Consider the following 17,846-nt stretch of genomic DNA (forward strand, 5'->3'; position numbering starts at 1 on the left):
TAGCACGAGAGACTTGGGTTTACTTAGCAAACGAAATACCGTGCGTATGTAAGCGACATTAATGTTTTCTATTCAAGGCAATGAACATCTAAACTGCTATTAATTGCAAGATGGTAAATCCGTTTAGGACGAAGCATCCATGGCGGTGACAATACTCCAGCTTATAGTCCGTCTCGGAGTTCAAACTGAATGTGTAGGACGTGGTGACAGTGAGACCTTTTATGGCTTATATAGTGCTATTCTTTGGTTGAGCCGTGGCCAGCTCGCATCGATGCCGTTTGTTGTTTGACAGTTTGTCGCAATCGAGTGGTGTCTTATTTCTCCCTGCGTTACTAGCATAATGAGTTGCTGACTTCCTCGGTCAGTGGCAGCAGCAGCACTTACCGATACTAGTACTGCTGTACAAGCTTTGGTATGACCGCTATATTCCCGTGTGGTGGTGTGTGTGGCAGCCAGTCGGTTGGGACAGAGCAGCGAGGAAGTTTCCGCCGCGCGAGGTCAGGCCGGGACTGCTGGTGGCTTGCACGCACGGTCGGATTGTGAGGTGCTAACTGTGAGAGCTGCAAAGTTCGTGGTGTGTTGGAGTCGGCGAAATTTTGTAGCCGTCTTCCTGTCTGGTCTTTAACTATTAAATTGGTTGTTACTTACCAGTGAAGTGCACCTGTTGTGGCGTAACAAGCTAGCTACGCCACACTGAAGTAGCCGAAAGGGCACGCGTCAACTCACGCCGTCTTGCGTTAAGTCTGAAACAGGATACTCTATGAATGCTATAAAGAAAAGAACGGAGCTTCTCGTATACTTAACTTTATTCCCTCTTGTGGTACATCGCGATGGTTAATACAAGTGAGACTCTCTCCAGATATGGTTAACTGCGCCTTGCTAGGTCGTAGCCATGGACTTAGCTGAAGGCTATTCTAACTGTCTCTCGGCAATTGAGAAAAAGGCTTCGTACGTGTAGTCGCTAGCAATGTCGTCCGTACAACTGGGGCGAGTGCTCGTACGTCTCTCTAGACCTGCCGTGTGGTGGCGCTCGGTCTGCGATCACACAGTGGCGACACGCGGGTCCGACATGTACTAATGGACCGCGGCCGATTTAAACTACCACCTAGCAAGTGTGGTGTCTGGCGGTGACACCACAGCACCAGCGCTATTTTTCTGCCTTGTGGCCGTTAACGCCCCAGTTGCCTGTCCTGGTCGTTAGCGTAGTTTTCCAGTAGTGTGTTTTTCCTCGCCTTGTTGATGCTGTCCGGCACGGCATGTAGTTCGACAGCCTTTCAATTGTTTGTTCTATTTTTTTCTTAAGAGCGGTTATTGTGCCTTGGCTGTTTTTAGACGCCACTTTTAAGACGTAGTGCGGCTGGTATCTCCGTCCTCAGATGATATTTTCCGTTGTCGTACCGTTGGCCGGGCAGAAGGGAATTGATTAGGTTGTTGGTCGATCCTTCTGCCGTCCCTGGGTCGGGTTGCCATCCGATTATTTAACCTTACTCTTGGCTGCCTGCCTCACCTCCCCTTACATTAGAGCTACCTCCTCAGCCCGACCCTTGGAACACTTCCGAGCACCACTGTTCTGTTGCTTTTAGATTGTGATTTTCATTTTAGTCTGAAGTACTGTGCGAGGCCTTCAGCCGTCTATTAATTTAGTTTGTTTTAATTTTTAGATAAGGCCTTCAGCTGACTTAAATTAAAGTTTGGATATTGATTTGTTTAATAACTAAAATTTTGAAAGTTTGTTCTATCTGTTGTTGTTCTTCAATGTCCAGTGTGTGGCCTTCAGCCGAGCTTTTATGTGAAAAATTTTTAAGATAAAGAAAACAGAACCGTTGCCAAACACAGGAGCTGACCACGTCTATTTTGTCAAGAGAGGGTTCCTATACAGGCTCAGTACAACCGCCAGAGATGCGGTTCTCGCCGTGTCCCTATGACTCCAAGAGGAAGAAGAACGATTCTGGAAAAGTTGTGCAATTTTTAACAGTTGCCGTCATTTTAAATAAATTATCTACTCCTCTTAAAATAACTTCACCCAAAATCTGTTTTCAGATTTAGGTTCCTCAGCAGGTGAAAAATCATTGTCATGGAGTTTCTTTTCCCAAGGAAATTACGTTAATGATTTAAATCGCGATTGAATTTTCAAGGAACTCGAAATGTACTTGATAGGAAAATTATGGATCCAGCTGTGGGCTGCTCACTCCCAAAGGGTTCTTACCTGTCAACTGATTGATCGATTATTAATTCTGGCTGCATTACAAACCAAAAAACACTGGGTAGTTTACAGTTCCCATTTATAACCTCTAGTGGCTTTTGTGGGAAAGTCGTGAATTATGGATATGTGCACAGCGTGATCAATGCAGGATGTTTCACACATAGAGGCAGCACTCTCTCTGGCGCTGCGCGCAACCAGTATCCCCGCAGGCCGGGTCCAAAAAATGGTTCAAATGGTTCTGAGCACTATGCGACTTAACTTCTGAGGTCATCAGTCGCCTAGAACTTAGAACTAATTAAACCTAACTAACCTAAGGACATCACACACATCCATGCCCGAGGCAGGATTCGAACCTGCGACCGTAGCAGTCGCGCGGTTCCGGACTGAAGCGCCTAGAACCGCTCGGCCACCGCGGCCGGCTAGGCCGGGTCCGATCACCGCATATTCTCCGGCTCCTCCCTCGTGCACTGTTTTAAGTGGCGTGTCTGTTTCAACCGAACGAGTCGAATTAGTAGTATAATTAGTAGTATCACTGCGTCATTCAGCACTTAAGGCTGCTGTCACAGTGGTCTCTGTTGTATACAGACTCAAACGGAACTCTTAAAGTAACGGTACCGCATCAACTGATCGGTTCAAATACTGTTGTTCGAAGTCAGCAACTCTTCTTCACCTCTTTACATTGGACAGTTTCAGCCCCAATCTGGGTCTGTTTGCAACAGAAGCTCACCATCTAGTTCTGTTTTCCCACCATCTTTCAGTGTTTACTCTTGCCTCTTTTTCTAACATCCACATCTTTCAGCCCTCTATCCTTTCGTCTTCCTCTTGGTCGTTTCATTTACATCCTCATTTCATGCATATTCTTGGAAATCCACTTAGTTTCGATTTCCTTTATGTGTCCATTCCATCTTAGCCTTGATTTTTCTGTCCTGCTCTGCAAGGGTTCCTCTTTCACTATTTCCCTTACACTTTCATTCTTCAACCTAACTCTCCTTGTTCCTCTTGTTCTATTTCCGAAGAACTTCATTTCAGTGTGCTTGTAGTCTGCTTACGTCTCATTTCTTTATTACCCATGTTTCAGACCCATAGGTCAGTACTGGAACGTAGTAACTTCTACTTATTAATTCTTTGCTTTTTTGTTGAACATCTTTGTCCTAAACCAGTCTCCGAACACTCCAACAGAATGCTTCTGCCTGTCTACCGCTTTCAGTGATCTCTTTCTCATTTCTTCCATTTCCCGTATCACGCTTCCCAAGTGCTTGACACTTTTCACCTTCTTCAATAGTCCACCGCCAATCCTTATTCCGTTAATTGGTCTATCTTTCTTTCTAGTTGTAGCCAGGGTCTCACATTTGTTCACATTAAATTTCATTCAATAATCTCTCACAGTTTCTTCCCAATCTTACAGCTGTTCCTAAATCTTCTTCTTCCTGTTTCCCCAGATCACCATTAGTACTGCAGCTGGCTGTTTCCGCACATGCCTGATGGAAGATCGCTCGCGAACGGCGCATTTTTTTCTGATGAAGCTTGGGTGTATTTATGAAGCTATGTGAACACGCCGAAAAAACCGCGGTTCGTTGTTGGCTAAATTCACTGTATCATTGGCAGCAATTAAATACTGCATTTGACGATCTAAAGCAACATTTGGCAAACATAATCCGTACCATATGTACGGAATTTACAGAGCCGTTTCGCTACAAAGGGCAAATGAACAGTTCAGATGTTACAAAGGAAGAAAAGTACTTACGCTTTTAAGTCTCGCTTTAATATTGATGTATGGCATCTGTTCTAACAAACAAACATTCACCGAAGAACTCGGATAGTAAGTGCGTTGTGGTCCACATAGGAATTATAGTGGTCGATTTGCGCAGTTGGCCGCTCTAACGCAACAACAGAGACTGGCGGCGACTGATTAAGGTTTCCTGACACCAAACAAACTGGCGTAACCGACGAAAGCAATATCTGGCATATTCCCTCATATGACATAACGAAGTGAGCTATATCGGTGGCAGAGACTAAACCCTGACAATCAGAGCAAGGAACGTCGAGTAGAGTGTAAACTGCGAGACAACCTTCAGTTGAGTAAGCACCGTTGTTGAGCCACGACACAAAACGGCAGTCAGTCTGCGACGAGAGCGCTGAAGTCAATCACGTCAAGGGCTGGTGCAACAACTGCTGAGGCTCCGACAATCATTTGTCACCCACCAAGAATTTTTGAGTAGGTCAGCCTATAACTTTGTAATGTTGCTGCTTTAATTTGGTATGCTGGATAGCGGTACTGATGGTCAATAAAAGCTGGTTAAAAGCCGTGAGCTGTCTGGGGAGGTTAACCATGCGTTTACTGGGCAACTGTTTCAGCAGGTAACTAGTCTAGGTTTACCACATTACCAATCAGACTAACATTGATTATAATCTTTTACAGTCATACAACAACCGGTAATATATATATATATATATATATATATATATATATATATATATATATATATATATATATATATATAAGGAGAATTTAAATAAAAAGAAAGAAATCAGTTTATATTTGCAAATTTATTTTAAGATTGTTCATTGAAATTTCAGCATATTATACGTGAGTTATAACTGAGCTGGTGCCTTATTTACGATTGTGAAAATGTGAGATTGGAATCTTACGGAACACATAAAATATGGAGCCAAGATTGGTAGACTGGATACAACACTGCATTCATAAAACAACACACAAAGAACATTGAAACACATGCAAGAGAAAGTTAACCACAACCAACAGATTCAAATTTTCAGTCAAAGAAATTACTTTCGTAGCACAATCCTGTCCGTCTTGTAATTACCACACACTGGTATACTAAATTCATATTAACTCTTTGTGAAATCTTCCCAGAAAGAATAGCTGAGGGCTACTTTGATGATTACACCACATGCTTCACGTGGTCAACTTGGTTTACACAAAGCGTATAACTCCACAATAATTCTGATAATTAAAATAAATTAGATCGAAAAGCAATTTATAAAAGAAAAACCTCGAACTGGTTACTAACGTCTTACTGTTAACCTGACGGGTCAAACAGTTATATAAGCACGTGGTACTGGTCTCACAAAGTACACCCCACGTGGGTTGAACATAAAGAAAAGTTGCTATATTGAAAATATTGTTAAGCCGAGACGTTATAATCACACAAGCATTCGCATTTAAGATTGATCTTAGTTAGAGTTACTGACCAACACGTGGTTCCACTTTACTCATAAAGTAGTGACAAAGCAACTACCGGAAAATAATATGAACTTCACATGAGAATTGCACTGCGCTGCAATTTAAGATAACCTTAGATATCTTAGAGCTAAACCCGAAATAAAATGATTAAATTCTCAGTTAGGCTGAACTTAACAAATCCATTGTCCTACGGACTTAGCAGACACGCGCTTAGCCGGAGATTTTACCATTTCAGACGCTCGCTACCGCCAGACTGCAACTGCCTTGCGCTACTGCCAGACTGCAACTGCCACTACTGGACTGCAACTGCCATTACCCAGCGTGCTCCCGAGAGGGTCGCTCACAAAGACAAACGGAAGGGGCCAGAGGGGCAGCTTCCTATACCAACATGACAACGGACGGACCGGACCATACTAAGAATAGAAACCTCTCTGCTTTTAGGAACCGTAGCTACCTGTTCCGACGTTGGTCCTACTGTTCTCTAGCAGACAGCCTTGTCTGCTACCCTCAAGCATGCAACTACAAACACATTTGATCATTCATCCTCTCACACAGAAGGGAAGGGGGATGACAGTATCTTATCATATACAGTATATAACAGAAAGCGGATGTAGGTTCCGTATGAGACTGTGTGACATGAATTACATATAAGAATTACATATAAACTGTGCTTTAAAGTGTAGTAGTGTGACAGATCGTTCTTGTTTATGTGTAAAAGTAACACGTTCCACTACTCAGTCTCCTCCCAGATAGTCAGAAACGCCACAGTAAATTTAGAAGAGGAATTTATTCCATAAAAGACAACAAATTTGAGAAATTAAACATGAAAGGAATCCAACAGAGACCTTTCAACTTCTGATGTTAACACTGTAGTGATCTCCATGTATAAATTTCGAACTATTGCGCCGGCCGTTGTGGCCGAGCGGTTCTAGGCGCTTCAGTCCGGAACGGCGCTGCTGCTACGGTCGCAGGTTCGAATGCTGTATCGGGCATGGATGTGTGTGATGTCCTTAAGTTAGTTAGGTTTAAGTAGTTCTAAGTCTAGGGGACTGATGGCCTCAGATGTTAAGACCCATAGTGCTCAGAGCCACACATTTTCACAGTGTTAGATATTCGCTTCACGGTGTGCCAACAACATCTGAACCATTCGAACTTTTGCTTTACAAATCGTATTTCAGAAAACGAAAATGTTTAAATTTTTTATATTTTTTGCCAGTGTATAAGATAAACTTTCATATTTTGTTATTAGAATAAAAGTTCAGTCATATTTTCTGCACGTTATTGAGACTTCAAGCTCACAGTACTTAGATGTAAGCTTACTTTGCTTTACTTTCCGTGTCCAGGTGAAAACATCTGTAGTCTCTTCTTCGAAAGCTCTGTGGCTTTAATGGCCTCGTGATTCCATAAAAACAAATCTTCCGCTGTCAAACAGTCTCCATCCTTGGGCACATGAGCAAGTGTTTAACCTACGTTTCTCCGCATTCACAATGGTCTCTTTCATAGTAGCCCCACATAACCACGTTTACTTCGCATCAGATCTACTCATACCTCCCCATGTACTATATTGTAGCTACTGCCCTTGTTTTGTGTGATTTCCTCTTCAGGATGCAGGCTTATATTTTGCAGAGACTCCAACCATAAAGAGAGACGGCGGATCTCAGGTTGGCCTTCTAGCAATACTGTCCGTTTTATAAAGCTCTTCATTGACTTCGAACGAGTTGGAAGAATTTACTTTGGTTGGGTTTGCTGTTTTTTCCTCTCTGTTTCACTGGCTACTTTTTGTCTGATATTTTGTGGCGCTATGGCCTCAAGTGAGTATATTGTGTGGACAGACGTACGCCTCAGACGTTCGACGACAATCTTGACCGTCTCATTTAAAGCGACGTCCACTTGTTTGGAGCGGAAAGACGTCTCACATACAGGTACTGCGCATTATCCATCTGCAAAACAGTCCCATTACCGATGATGGAAGAAATTTACACTACGCCCTTCATGTTGATCCAGTTAGTTTAAGTATAATATTAAAAACTGGGTTGTTTTGGAAATCAGCCTTATGCAAACACAATTAATTTATTTTTATATTTCCCCAGACATGTTTCGACACCAATGTGTCATCTTCTGTGGGTTAAATTCTTTATTTCTGTACAGTATAAGATCACATTTGTAATACTTAAACTACTGTAGGCCTAGGAAATACAATATTTGCAATTAGCTTCGTTTTGCTTTGGACGCTCACTTTAAAACTACATCGCTAATTGAACTGTATTATTGTACATCGATTTTAGTGCTCGTTTTCGTCGTTTTTTTGACCGCATGTCATCTGCAAACTAGCCTGAAGAAAATTATTGCATGTTTGTGGATAGCTGTTTCGAGGGTAGAGGTTATGTACGTTTCTGTACTTAACATTTTCCGTCCTGTTTCGTGTCCCTGTTTGGTGTCTCAATCAACTACTATTTAGTGGATTGCTTTCGCTCAGTTTTTCATAAATTTCCGCTCACTACTTCACCTCACACGCACTTACACAAAATGTGGTGAAATGAGATCTGAGCAGACACTTTTGGCAATACACTCAGTGAGATGTGTCATGTTACTGTCGTTGCTCACTTGCTCATCGTTGGAGTCTGCATATATTAATATTTTTTGTTTCTGGCTGGTGTGGCTGGTTATTTGTCTACGTATTGTACAGGTTAGGGGAAAGAACGCCCCCTTGCGGTAATCCATTCGTTTGGTTTCTCCATCTACTTTTTTCCCTGGTTCTTAACATGTAACTCAGTCGAATATCCTTCGTTATTTCACAGACTTTCGTGAGGAGTCGTTGGTGATTTACTGCATCATACGCAGCGGAAAGGTTAATAAACACATCTGCGGTTATTACTTTCCTTTCAAAACCATCTTCAATGTATTGCGTCCGATTCAGTATTTGACTACAACATTTTCCCTGGTCTTGTAACGTCACGAGTATATGGTGAAGGTATTCGTCCACCTTGGGCTGGTACTGAGGAGAGCTGGATTTTTCTGCTGGGCTGAGTGCGAGTCGATGTGACGTGGACGCCCCGCGGCCACTGTAGGCGAGCCCAGGTGCAGAGACAAGGAGCACATCGCCAGAAATGGGTAAATCCAAAAGTTGGGAATATGGACGGCTGTAGCTCCCATGGTCTTTGCACAAGAGATGCATCAAAAATTGGGGTGTGTATGATAAGCTGAACGATGGCTTCTTAAAGCTCTTCAAAAATCTGTAGTAATTCATAGTTAAATATTAAAGTAAATCTGAATACATCTGCGCTCTCAGAAAAATGATGCTCATGCAGTGGCAAAATATTTCAATATCTTTACAATTACAGAAGTTAATATTTCACAATGAACCTCTGAATTAACAACTTTTAAACACTTCATGCAATTCTAACTTAGGTGACACCACCTTTGTAAAAGAGCGTCAAAAGACGCTTCTGACAAGCTGATCTAAATAATTGTTTAAACAATATTAACGACAATCTGTTGTCATTTATCGTAAGCGTACTTGCGCGAGAATACTGGGTTATTTGCTTATCGACAAAACTTATTTGTATTTATCGTGAATCGTCTGAGTGTCTAATGTACTAGTTTACTCCTTGAACAAGTCAGGTGAGTCAGATGATGTCTGTAGAGCTTAGGAACGATGTATTTTCGATGGGGACGGTCTTCAGCCAATGGAAAATCAGACGGTAGTGGAACACTATGGGAGTCGAGTGGAGACTGGGACTTCACGAGTGAAGAGCGCAAGGGAGCGATTCTGGAAGCTTTTACGTTGTACTTGAAGGAGGCAGTCCTGCCTGTGGTAACGAGTAGTGTAGGTAACTGATTCTGAACAGTGAACAGCCGCTACCATACTTCAACAACAGAAAGGAGTTTATACACTTCGTTAGGCTGGCAACATGTACAAATATGTAAACAAACCAAACAGGATGAGTAACACAGTGAGTTCGAAGTAGTTGTGTGTATGTTAGTGTTACGTCTATAATACTGGCACAAGACTAATAGTGCACCAAAACAACAAGGGCAAACAAAATGAAAATTGGGAAGAAAAATGTTCGGAACACAAAAATCATGCACGTGACCAGGTGAGAGGGAACACCGATGCCAACTAAAAACAGGAAGAACACTAAGTAATCACTTATTTTCATAAAAAGCAGGAATTGAACTATTTTATGACCTGCGAATAATACACATCAAAACAAAATTGTATTATAACTGTATCATTATAGATCTCACTGATCATGCCTTAAAGGGACAAAAGGCGAAACCGTCTGGGAAAATAAAATAAAGTACTGCAAGAAAACTGTGCTTGCTGCGGAGGATGGCCACGCAAACAAATTCGTGATAAGTTTATTTTTGTCTTTATTGTTCGTAGGACCACTTCCCGTTTACTTGAGATGTCCTTTCCTCAATAAACACTATTCAACATAATTCTCTGTCGTCTACATTCATTGCAGACGTTATAATAGAATCCTTGGTATTAAATTGTTCATTTAATTTTTATTTCGTATTTCTGTGTATTTCATTAACACCCAACTCTACCAAAGCCTAGACTATTTGACTGCTCGAGCTATTCTTTTTAAACAGAGTCGTGCATAGCCCAAGTATCTAAAGTATGAGTAACCGCTGGTAAACACGCTCTGGGTTGCTCGTAGAAGATGCTGTTTAGAAGAGCAACTCTGCAGCCGTAACCGTTAGGTACCGTCAGTCCGAAACTAGCTTATTCAGCAATATATTTTGCACTGATTTTCGTTGCTATTCTCGACAAATTCTTACGAATAACGTCTGTAGGTGGTAGGTCAAGGAAATATGACGAAAATTTTTTCGCTCAATCGGCTCTTTGCCGGGCTTTAGTAATGCTATGCTACTACTTGGCTTTCCCCCCCAGTTTGCGAATCTGAAACGTTTACCAACATCTGTTCATCATCCTCACTAGTCTTTCATTAGGTTTTGGACAAAACTGCTTTATTTGTTCAATTTGTATGTTGTCATAGCCTGCTGCTTTATTTACTTTCTGTTCTCGCGCTGCTCTTTCCAGTTCCTCATGTGAGAATGGAGCTTTTAGAGATTCGCTCCATACATCTACGTTTCGCCTGAGATTCAATCTTTTCGCCATCTGTCTTGTCTTTCCATTCAGTAGCAGTTGCTGAGCAGTCTGGTTCAGAACGACGACTGCACTCAATGGCGGACTCGTAGGATCAAGATTTTTTTATCAGCTTTCACACTCTTCGACTGTTCTGTTTCATGTCCAGATAGGATAGTAATTCAGCTTATCTCTTCTTCCTTTGTTCAGCTTTGTTTCAGAGTAGTTTTTCTCCCACCTCAGTCGTATGTGCTGAGAAGGATCTGCGTTGTACTTGCTACGATAGTCGACAAAGATATCTTGTGAACTTGCGTCAAGGCCAGATGTAAACTGGGTGCTACATCCACTTGGGATATACACTGAAGAGCCAAGGAAACTGGTACACTTGCCTAATATCGTGTAGGGCCCCCGCAAGCACATAGAAGTGCCGCAACACGACGTAACATGGACGCGACGAATGTCTGAAGTAATGCTGGAGGGAAATGACACCATGAATCCTGCAGGGCTGTCCATAAATCCGTAAGAGTACGAGGGGGTGGATATCTCTTCTGACAGCACGTTGCAAGGCATCCAGATATGTTTAATAATGTTCATGTCTGGGAAGTTTGGTGGCCAGCGGAAGTGTTTCAGGCCAGAAGAGTATTCCTGGAGCCATCTATAGCAATTATGAACGTGTGGGGTGTCGCATTGTCCTGCTGGAATTACCCAAGTTTGTCGGAATGAACAATGGACAGGAATGGGTGCAGGTGATCAGACAGGATGCTTACGTAAGTGTCATCTGTCAGAGTCGTATCTAGACGTATAAGGGGACCCATATCGCTGCTACTGCACACGTCTCCACACCATTACAGAACTTCCACCAGCTTGAACAGTCCCCTGTTTACATGCTGGTTCCATGGATTCATGAGGTTGTCTCCATTCCCGTACATGTCCATCCGCTCTATACAATTTGAAACGAGATTCGTCCGACCAGGCAACATGTTGCCATCATCTCCAATGTCGGTGTTGACGGGTCCAGGCGAGGCCTAAAGCTTTGTGTCGTGCAGTCATCAAGGGTACACGAGTGGGCCTTCCGCTCCGAAAGCCCATATCGATGATGCTTCGTTGAATGGTTCGCACGCTGATACTTGTTGGATTGCCCAGCAATGCAATCTGCGGAAGGGTTGCACTTCTGTCACGTTGAACGATTCTGTTCAGTCGTCTTTGGTCCCATTCTTGCAGGATCTTTTTCCGGCTGGAGCGATGTCGGAGAGTTGACGTTTTACCGGATTCCTAGTGTTCACGGAACACTCGTGAAATGATCGTACGGGAAAATCCCCGCTTCATCGCTACCTCGGAGATGATGTGTCCCATCGCTTGTGCGTCGACTATAATACCACGTTCAAACACTTTTAAATCTTGATAACCTGCCATTGTAGCAGCAGTAACCGAACAAATGCGCCAGAGACTTGTGTTATACAGCCGGCCGGGGTGGCCGAGCGGTTCTAGGCGCTACAGTCTGGAACCACACGACCGCTACGGTCGCAGGTTCGAATCCTACATCGGGCATGAATGTGTGTCATGTCCTTAGGTTTGTTAGGTTTAAGTAGTTCTAAGTTCTAGGGAACTGATGACCTCAGAAGTTAAGTCCCATAGTGCTCAGAGCCATTTGAACCATTTGAACTTGCTTATACAGGTGCTGCCGACCGCAGCGCCGTATTCTGCGTGTTTACAAATCTCTGTATTTGAATACGCATGCCTATAACAGTTTCTTTGACCATTCAGTGTACCTCCTTGACGTTATCTTTAGAACGACAAATGAATTGTAGTTTTCTGGGTCAGCCTCTATGTTTTCAACTTCGAGAACCAGTTGTTTTCTGAAAACCTTCCATGTCGCTTTCTTGAAGGTAAAACACTGTCTACTCTGATAACTCCAGAAGCTTTATAAGAGCTAGGGAGATGTTTTGTCCTGGGAAAAGTTCTTTTGCTATTTTTATAACATGAGAAGCGATGTTCTTAGTAATCAAGATGTTGTCATGATTATACCCTCCCTGCCATCTACCGTTATTAAATGATGGTCTTAATTTAGGAAAAAAATAAGCAAATAAGCTGCAGTTCCTCTCTTTCTGCGTAACCCCCTGTTCCTCCACATTTTCAACAGCTGAGTTACGTCCCCAGTTGACACTTTGACAGTTAAAGTCTCCCAATACATCCTTCAAGTTTTGGTTATGAAAATTATTTGGCATATTTGGGGTAAAATCAACATTAGGTCATTTGTGCACTGACATAACACTCAGTTATTAAAATTTAAATGTTTTTTTGTCTGTGATACTTGTTGACTTAATGTCTATATCTGGTCTTCCAGTGCTAGCACTACCATATTGTTCATGAGGATTTCTAATATCATCTTCATCGCTTTAATTGTTGGTCTTCGGTCGTATACCCCTCTCTGTTTCCTGTAATGACTAAATGTCTCATGAATGTTTTTACACTTGTCTGACAGCTATATTTGCGTCTCTCTTGATAGTCCTTCAATCTTTAAAGAACTCGTCACAATTTTAGGCCTTGAAAATGTCCGATTTTTTGTGTATTCTTCCTCTGATGTTTACCGGTGGTAGAAGTACTAACCATTGACACTGGTTCAACGTTTCCAGGGTACAATTATGTTACAAAAACATTGTGCATTACAATACCATGTGTCGATCACTTTACTCCAGAGCTGTTGTGTAGTGCACCTTATCATATTAACAAATAAACCGCGTAAGGACGCTTCCAGAGTATTTGATTCAATTGTCAATCTTCACACTCTATCACAGAAACTTCGTCTACGAAAACCAATCATGTATAGCAATTTGACGTCTGCCAAGCTCAGACTGTTCACTTTGGGCTATTTAACAAGTAACTGCATTCTTTATCATAACGAGTAAGCTGGGTTTCCGATATGCGGTTATCGGGCGATTTTTTCTAGATTCGACATCACCTATGTTGCTCTAACCTCATTGTCAGTTTATTTTTACGCCCTTCTTTGTTTTTATCGTAGTACAATGTCTTACGGCAAACGTGAATGAAGGGTCTGGACCACCAGAAGAAAGCGTATAACATATTCATCGATCCATATGCAGAAACGAAGTGAGGCCCGAACAGATTTTACTCTAAATGTGAAGTTGAAATTAATCGTAAGATTAGTTGGTAATCTCTGAAATAAAGAAACTTATTCATCTTAATTCCAGTCTTAACAATTCCAGTGAGGACACAGGAACGAAACTGCGTTGTCTTTTAGTAGTAATTCTACTCTTTCTGTAATTTTTGCCTCTACACCCGGCTACGTGTTCTAGGTAGCAGATTACGAAAGTAAACACAGCGGTGATAAAAAGAACTGCAGAACTGTGCACTTTACGTTTCTGGTGTTTTAGTTGACCTCGGGTAGCAGCATCACGCTGGAGGTGGACTTCAGCGGCGAAATCGGCTACAGGGAGGACGGCTTCGCTAGATACGACTACCTGGAGAACGGCCAGGAAAAGTGAGTACAGCAGTTCAGTAAGTACAGTACATCCATGCACCACTTGTGCTGTCCAAAGGCCAGTTAATGTGCAGCCTAGAGCTCCTGGAATCTAGTGTCCCATTCCTGATCTACAAGGAACTTTGGATGTTGCTCAGCACAGTCAAACGAACAAGACATTTTTATGCGATGTGTCAACTGAGGTCATAATCGTTCTACACGTTTGCTGGAACGATAGAAATGGTCGGGTTACTCTAAAGAGAGATCAAAATAAAGGGTGGTCCACTGATCGTGACCGGGCCAAATATCTCACGAAATAAGCGTCAAACGAGAAAACTACAAAGAACGAAACTTGTCTAGTTTAAAGGGGGAAACCAGATGGCACTATGGTTGGCCCGCTAGATGGCGCTGCCATAGGTCAAACGGATATCAACTGCGTTTTTTAAATAGGAACTCCCATTTTTCATTACATATTCATGTAGTACGTAAAGAAATATGAATGTTTTGGTTGGACCTCTTTTTTCGCTTTGTGATAGATGGCGCTGTAATAGTCACAAACACATGGCTCACAATTTTAGACGAACAGTTGGTAACAGGTAGGTTTTTTAAATTAAAGTACAGAACGTAGGTACGTTTGAACATTTTATTTCGGTTGTTCCAATGTGATACATGTACCTTTGTGAACTTATCATTTCTGAGAACACATGCTATTACAGCGTGATTACCTGTAAATACCACATTAATGCAATAAGTGCTCAAAATGATGTCCGTCAACCTCAATGCATTTGGCAATACGTGTAACGACATTCCTCTCAACAGCTAGTAGTTCGCCTTCCGTAATGTTCGCACATGTATTGATAATGCGCTGACGCATGTTGTCAGGCGTTGTCGGTGGATCACGATAGCAAATATGCTTCAACTTTCTCCATAGAAAGAAATTCGGGGACGTCAGATCCGGTGAAGGTGCGGGCCATGGCATGGTGCTTCGACGACCAATCCACCTGTCATGAAATATGCTATTCAATACCGCTTCAACCGCACGCGAGCTATGTGTCGGACATCCATCATGTTGGAAGTACATCGCTGTTCTGTCATGCAGTGAAACATCTTGTAGTAACATCGGTAGAACATTACGTATGAAATCAGCATACATCGCCATTCTGTCATGCAGTGAAACATCTTGTAGTAACATCGGTAGAACATTACGTATGAAATCAGCATACATTGCACCATTTACATTGCCATCTATAAAATGGGGGCCAATTATCCTTCCTCCCATAATGCTGCACCATACATTAACCCGCCAAGGTCGCTGATGTTCCGCTTGTCGCAGCCATCGTGGATTTTCCGTTGCCCAATAGTGCATATTATGCCGGTTTACGTTACCGCTGTTGGTGAATGACGCTTCGTCGCTAAATAGAACGCGTGCAAAAAATGTGTCATCGACCCGTAATTTCTCTTGTGCCCAGTGGCAGAACTGTACACGACGTTCAAAGTCGTCGCCATGCAATTCCTGGTGCATAGAAATATGGTACGGATGCAATCGATGTTGATGTAGCATTCTCAACACCGACGTTTTTGAGATTTGTCTGCTACTGATGTGCGGATTAGCCGCGACAGCAGCTAAGACACCTACTTGGGCATCATCATTTGTTGCAGGTCGTGGTTGACGTTTCACATGTGGCTGAACACTTCCTGTTTCCTTAAATAACGTAACTATCCGGCGAACGGTGCGGACACTTGGATGATGTCGTTCGTCCAGGATACCAGCATACATAGCACACGCCCGTTGGGCATTTTGATCACAATAGCCATACATCAACACGATATCGACCTTTTCCGCAATTGGTAAACGGTCCATTTTAACACGGGTAATGTATCACGAAGCGAATACCGTCCGCACTGGCGGAATGTTACGTGATACCACGTACTTATACGTTTGCGACTATTACAGCGCCATCTATCACAAAGCGAAAAAAGTGGTCCAACTAAAACATTCATATTTCTCTACGTACTACACGAATATGTAATAAAAAATGGGGGTCTCTATTGAAAAAAAACGCAGTTGATATCCGTTTGACCTATGGCAGCGCCATCTAGCGGGCCAACCATAGCGCCATCTGGTTTCCCCCTTCGAGCTAGACAAGTTTAGTTCTTTGTAGTTTTTTCATTTGATCCTTATTTCGTGAGATATTTGGCCCGGTTACTATCAATGGACGACCCTGTATACAGACGGTGTACCTGGGAATAAGGAACCAATTGTTGGAATTAAATATTTCCTATGGTACTAAGTGTCCACTGAGCAATGCATGTTTGTTTTGTTTCATAACAAACTACAGCCTACCGAATCGACGTTAGTGACGCTTCCTCCTAAAAAATTCAGTCATTTGTGAAGTGAAACGACGTGGTATATTAAAACTATGTGCCGGATTGTGACTCGAACGTATGACACTTGTCCTTCTTTTGTGAAGGGCAGTGGCAGAAGTGAAACTGTGAGGTCTAGTACTGTGTTGTGCATGAATAGCTCAGTCAGTAGGGCACAATCCCGCGAAAGACAAAGGTCCCATATCCGAGTCCCAGTGCGGTACACAGTTTTAATCTGCCACGAAGTCACACATCGGCGCTCACTCCGCTAGAGGTGAAAATTCATTGTGGAGTCCCAACCTTCCAAGCACCGTCCAGTCTCCCAGATGTCTTCTTCAGTACATTTGACCCATTTTTGTTGTGTGGTTCGGCACAAAAAAGTGATGACGGATGTAGCTTCCAGCGTGTGACTGCGCCGTGCTGTCGGCAGGGCGATATACGCGACGCAGTTTGAGCCCAACTTCGCGAGGTCCGCGCTGCCCTGCTACGACGAGCCGGCTGTGAAGACCTTCTACACCCTGAGCGTGCGCGCGCCGGACGGCTACACCGTGCTCTCCAACACGCCAGCCTCCAGCATCGACGACAGGTAGGCCCATCTGTGACGCTGCCACTTGTAAACCCTTCACATAAAGCTTTAGAAATCCCCAGATTTGATACTTTACTTCCGGACTTGGCCTATCTCACTGACAATTTCTTGCAGAAGGATGGAAACGTATGATGATTAAGGGGCTCCGGAACGCCCTATACTTGCAATGTTAAAATAACGCTTATAAATTACATCTTTCCTCACAAAGTATTTGAGGTAGGAAGTTGAACTTTTTACAGATTATTTATTGGAATATGGGCTACAACTTAACACAGGGAATTTACAAAATTTTAGTTCAGTTATTAAAGATGATTTTTTTTTTCAATTGTAATGAAAATTCACATTTTTTTGCAATTTTTTATTTATATATTCAAAAATATACAGTTTTTTGGAAAAAGGCTGTGTTAAATTATGCAGAATGTACTGTGTAACATTTACTGAAAGTTTGAAACAAATATGTTTGGAAGATCCTTAGAAAACATGTAATTAGTATGAGAAAATAAAAGTTTTGGGAATCGAGCGACAAAGATTGGATTAACTTTTTAGTGCATTCCAGGTCCATAGGATGGATTATCTTCATGCTCTGCAAACTCCTCCTCCAGCTTCCTCTTGTTCCTCCTCCTGTTTACTCTTGCTTGTATTTCTAGACTCTTTACAGCCCTGTCTGCAGCCCGAAGGCGTTCCTTGTCTAAAGCAAGCATCGCTCGTACCATGTTAGAACCTATCTTCATTCCCATATTTCTAAATACCTTTGGCTTTCCAACATTTCTCCTTTTCTTAAAAGCCTTCAGAGGATTTCTAATAACTTTACTTTTACTCATTATTATACTTCAACAAAACAGAGACTCAAGAAACAGAATTAATTACGAATATTTTCGAGATAACGACAGAGTAAATAAACATGAAACAATCGAC

At 42.4% G+C, this 17,846-nt stretch overlaps 1 protein-coding gene across 1 annotated transcript in view; it reads left to right on the forward strand.

Annotated features, from left to right (window-relative positions):
• Positions 1–17,846, forward strand: part of LOC126229656 (aminopeptidase N-like) — a 137,894-nt gene that overhangs the window by 18,605 nt on the left and 101,443 nt on the right. Inside the window, exons 3-4 of the mRNA XM_049942379.1 lie at positions 13,896–14,002; positions 16,776–16,931. Of these exons, the coding sequence (XP_049798336.1) occupies positions 13,896–14,002; positions 16,776–16,931 (263 nt within the window). The remainder of the gene's footprint in view (positions 1–13,895; positions 14,003–16,775; positions 16,932–17,846) is intronic.

Source organism: Schistocerca nitens, unplaced genomic scaffold (assembly GCF_023898315.1).
Source record: "Schistocerca nitens isolate TAMUIC-IGC-003100 unplaced genomic scaffold, iqSchNite1.1 HiC_scaffold_377, whole genome shotgun sequence".
Taxonomy (NCBI): domain Eukaryota; kingdom Metazoa; phylum Arthropoda; class Insecta; order Orthoptera; family Acrididae; genus Schistocerca; species Schistocerca nitens.